Source organism: Sinocyclocheilus rhinocerous, unplaced genomic scaffold (genome assembly GCF_001515625.1).
Source record: "Sinocyclocheilus rhinocerous isolate Xijiao unplaced genomic scaffold, SAMN03320098_v1.1 scaffold558, whole genome shotgun sequence".
NCBI lineage: Eukaryota > Metazoa > Chordata > Actinopteri > Cypriniformes > Cyprinidae > Sinocyclocheilus > Sinocyclocheilus rhinocerous.
Genome location: NW_015634502.1, coordinates 493,205 through 497,223, shown reverse-complemented (window position 1 = coordinate 497,223; position 4,019 = coordinate 493,205). Strand labels below are relative to the sequence as shown.

General features: G+C 34.0%; 1 protein-coding gene across 9 annotated transcripts in view; it reads left to right on the top strand.

The window, feature by feature from the left end:
- The first annotated feature begins 1,777 nt into the window (after nt 1-1,777).
- Nucleotides 1,778-4,019, top strand: part of LOC107745757 (tumor protein D54-like) — an 11,680-nt gene continuing 9,438 nt past the window's right edge. For 8 of the 9 annotated variants that reach the window (XM_016559721.1, XM_016559722.1, XM_016559718.1 and 5 more), the window contains exons 1-2: nt 1,778-1,967; nt 2,416-2,513. In XM_016559721.1, coding sequence (XP_016415207.1) covers nt 1,949-1,967; nt 2,416-2,513 — 117 coding nt within the window. In that variant the 5' untranslated portion in view covers nt 1,778-1,948. The remainder of the gene's footprint in view (nt 1,968-2,415; nt 2,514-4,019) is intronic. The other variant, XM_016559715.1, reaches the window with a different exon arrangement.

Below are 4,019 nucleotides of genomic sequence, written 5' to 3'. Positions count from 1 at the left end.
GTTCGTCAACAAACTTGTAATCCTTGATGTCCTGAAGATTATTTGAGCAGCTAAGGTTTGATGCTACCTGCAAACACTAGCATTTATTTGATTATGTTTCTCCTCTGAGCAGCCTCAGAAATGTGGCATTATCCCTCAGAAGATTAAACTAAACTATTTTTGTGTCATATAGCCTAGTTATGTAATAGGATCCTGAAACTGCATTGTGTTGCTGTTGATTATGTTTATGCTTTGTTTTCAGTGAAATTGTGAATTAGATGGTGTGTATGGCGACATCACCAACAGCTAAACGGATCTGTGTCGCCTCAGTACACATGGTCAGTTCTCTCGTCAAGTATAACTGAAAGTGCTTTAATAACCTTCTTATACCAAACCTGATTTCCTGAATCTGCAATTACAAACACTAAGATGACCATCAATGCCATATTAACTCGTGCTTTTTTACTCTGCCTGCTTACGTGGGCAGGTCTGAATTTTGTTTGTCATCTGTCTGTTTTCATTTTCCATCTTAGCTCTACCTGGAGCCAAATACAAATGTCACCAGCCATGTTCATTCACTTTTTCTAGTTACTTTTCAACGGCCAATAATTTTTCATTGAATTGTTTACATTTCATTATCGAGTACAATGGTATCTTCGGTCACTATCTGCTCTCTTTCTCCTCTCTCTTACTCTCTTTCTCATTCCCTTATTCCAATGCTCTAGATGGTTTTTAATGGATGTTAGCCTCTGTGGTCTTTTTTTCCCTGTGCATTTATCTGTATCAGAACTACACTCGTATAAAGAGTATGGCTTAGTCATTAAAATGTTGGATTTTACGTTGAATGAATACCTTGCTTAAAGAAGAAAAAATAAAACATACTGGAGAAAAATGGTCAGGAAATTGTTGCATATTATGTCTTCAGAAAGAAGAGAAAATGTTTAGTGTAATTATAGTGAAATGGTAATTTTATGCATTTTTTTTATTTATGATCTTATTTTGTCATGTTTATAATGAATTGTCCTTGTTTCAAATGGTATGTTACATGAATTTGACTGAAACTATGCTACACATAGTTCTATAGTGAAGGTCTCTTGTACATACACTGAATTATTAAAAAGCATAATACTAGACCTTTATGTTGTAGCATGGTTATTGTATGACTAAAAGAAAAAAAAACATTTATTTGCTGGTGTAAAATAAATGTTTATGAACATTTGATGTGAGTGTAGTCTTCTTAAAATAAAAACAACAAAATTACTTTTCAGTAAAAAAAAAGAAAAACACTATGAAGGTGAAATGAGAACAAGTGAAGTGGAAAAAAGATATAAATATGATGGATGAGTCAAGTGTGAGAGAATCCCATTCTCTATAGGCTGTATATAAAAATAAAATGAATAAGGAAAACAATTAAAAAGAACAATATTTAATAAACTATATTTTCATTTTTTATGTTTAACCCTTTGCTTTAATTTATTCCTTAATATTATGACCATTGCTGTATTTATGAATGAAGCATTTACCCAAAATTAAATATTAGTGCAATGAAAAACCATCATTTATAGGCTACCATATTATATCTTCAGGGGAAAGTACCAGCAACCAAATCCTTTTACAAATATTTAACAAATATATTTCCAAAAAGTGCAACATAAAAATAGTCTATGTTCTGTATTCTTAGGTAAGAGACATAAACGTGGTACAGGTTGTTTTAAACACTAAATATTAACCATTAAAAAAAAAACTAGTTCGAATTATATTCACAGTGCATAGAAGCGAGCGCAGGGCGTGATGACGTCATATCCGCGCCCCGGAAGCTCAAGCTCGTCGCTGGTTAAAACTAAAGCTTCTTGTGTACGTTGCTGAAGTCAGGGAGGGTCAACTTTCTTTTTTCATCCATCCCAAAATATACGCGGTGACATTTGTTTACACATAGGTAAACGTAATCAAAGATCGTATTTTATCCGAAATGGACTCCTCTGAGCACGGTAAGTGTCTGTGGGTGAGTTTTCTGTGCTTTGAGCAGGTGCAGCGAAGATGCGTGTCTAGTGGGTGGCGCTAATAAAAATTGTAAAACAACTCGTATTTAAAGGGTTATAAAGAGAGTGCCCTATAGGAAAGCCATGAGTATTCATGAAAACCTCCATTTAATAATTTTTCTCAGTTTTAATTGTATTGGATTTAATTGGGTGCACTAAAACTGTCGGCACATTTCATGCCAGGTCTATAATAGATCAGTGCTGTTCGGCCTGACAGCTGAACATGTAGTGTTGACCTAGCTGGAGATACTTAAAACTAGAATTAGATTAAGTACTCTATTTTTAAATAAAAGAAACACAGCTGTAGTTCTTCTTGGCGTCACTGTCTAGATAAGGTCCCTCATGTACAACCCCTGATCCATAATTTGTTTTTTTTTGTTGTTTTTTTTGTCTGTTGGCTCTTCAGTGTCATCTATAGATGTAGCCAGTGGAGGGAATCTACCACCAGGCCTGACAGAAGAGGAGGCAGAAGAGATGCAGGTGGAGCTCACCAAGGTATCACATAGTTCGTCCTCCACCCTGTTACCCCGACAGTTAACCTTCTCACACTCATGGCCATACACAGGGTTTTTGCTTTTTTTGGGGTGTTCAGGCCCTCATCTACATATGTGTGTTTTAAGACATCTGGAAAAAAGTGAACACATGGTGATGAAAAATAGTATTTTGGTTTAAAATGACGAAATTTGAATAGGTAAATGATAACAGAATGATAATAGATTTTTGTATTTTTAAGGTGAACTATGCCTTTAAATTTTGAGCACAGACCAGCCATAAACATTACAATATAGAAAGGTTGCAGACACATAGGGGTTTCTTATTAATAAAAGAAATTTAATGGAATGAAGGAGACGTAGAAAGAAAAATAGTAATTATTGTAATGCATTTGATCTATTTGCGAATATTTTTAATTTAATAGTCTGAATGACTGTGCTAACCACAGCCTAAAAACACACTTGTCAAAGCCACAGGTTTTACCATGTTCTAGTGTAGGTCTGAGGATGAAATGTGAATTTACTAAAAGACTATCAGGAAAGTGTAACCAAGTTATTTTCATTTGCAATATGCACTTTCATTCTTAATTGTAATGTGGTGAAAATAGCTCTGGTTGAATTGTTTGCCTCCCTGAATATTAACAATTTGTATCTTAGCACAGTTGTGAAATATAAATTGCTAAGCAACTTACTTGCATCTCACCTTTTAACCATTAAAACTGAATTCAGCTTAAAGATAAAAGTCATTTTTTTCTTGGTGTTGCATAATTTATTTGCAGCACCAAAGTAAGTAGTTTATTATGTAATTATTTCACTAAAATTTGTATTGTACAAAATACAGAGGTCCGGGCGGGGACAGCAAAGATGGGTTTGGCCTTGCTCACACTTAGAGAAAAATTTGCTGCCGAGATTATATGAAATGTCGTGTTGGTCTTAAAGTCAGATGAGGTGTGGAAGGTATGTGCTAATTGTACTGACGCCTTACTGGGATAGTTGACCCAAAAATTAAAATGATGTCATTGTTTATTCACCCTTATTTTGTTTCAAAGCCTGTGGAACACAATACGAGATGATTTGAGCTTGACAGCCACTGGCCATTCTCTGCTTTTGTGAATAGAAAAGGCTTTGGATATTCTGAACAATATGAAAAGATGAAAAATGAGTTTTTATATGAAATATATTCATGTTTTGGATTTGAAAAGATTTTTTATGTTTCTTTCCGACGTTTAAAAAATATGATTTAAAACATAAAATGTAGTGATGCAGACAAATTTTGGCAAGCAAAAATATTCGTTTTTTTTTTCTCTTTTGGACAAAATAGATTTGGAGGGCTGAAATTACTGACCCAAACAGAATCAGAATCAGAATGAGCTTTATTGCCAGGTATGTTTACACATACGAGGAATTTGTTTTCGTGACAGAAGCTTCCACAGTGTAACAGAATGACAGTGACAGTACAAAAAACACAGATAATAAAAAATAAAAATAAATAAAAAATAGAACAAGTAAA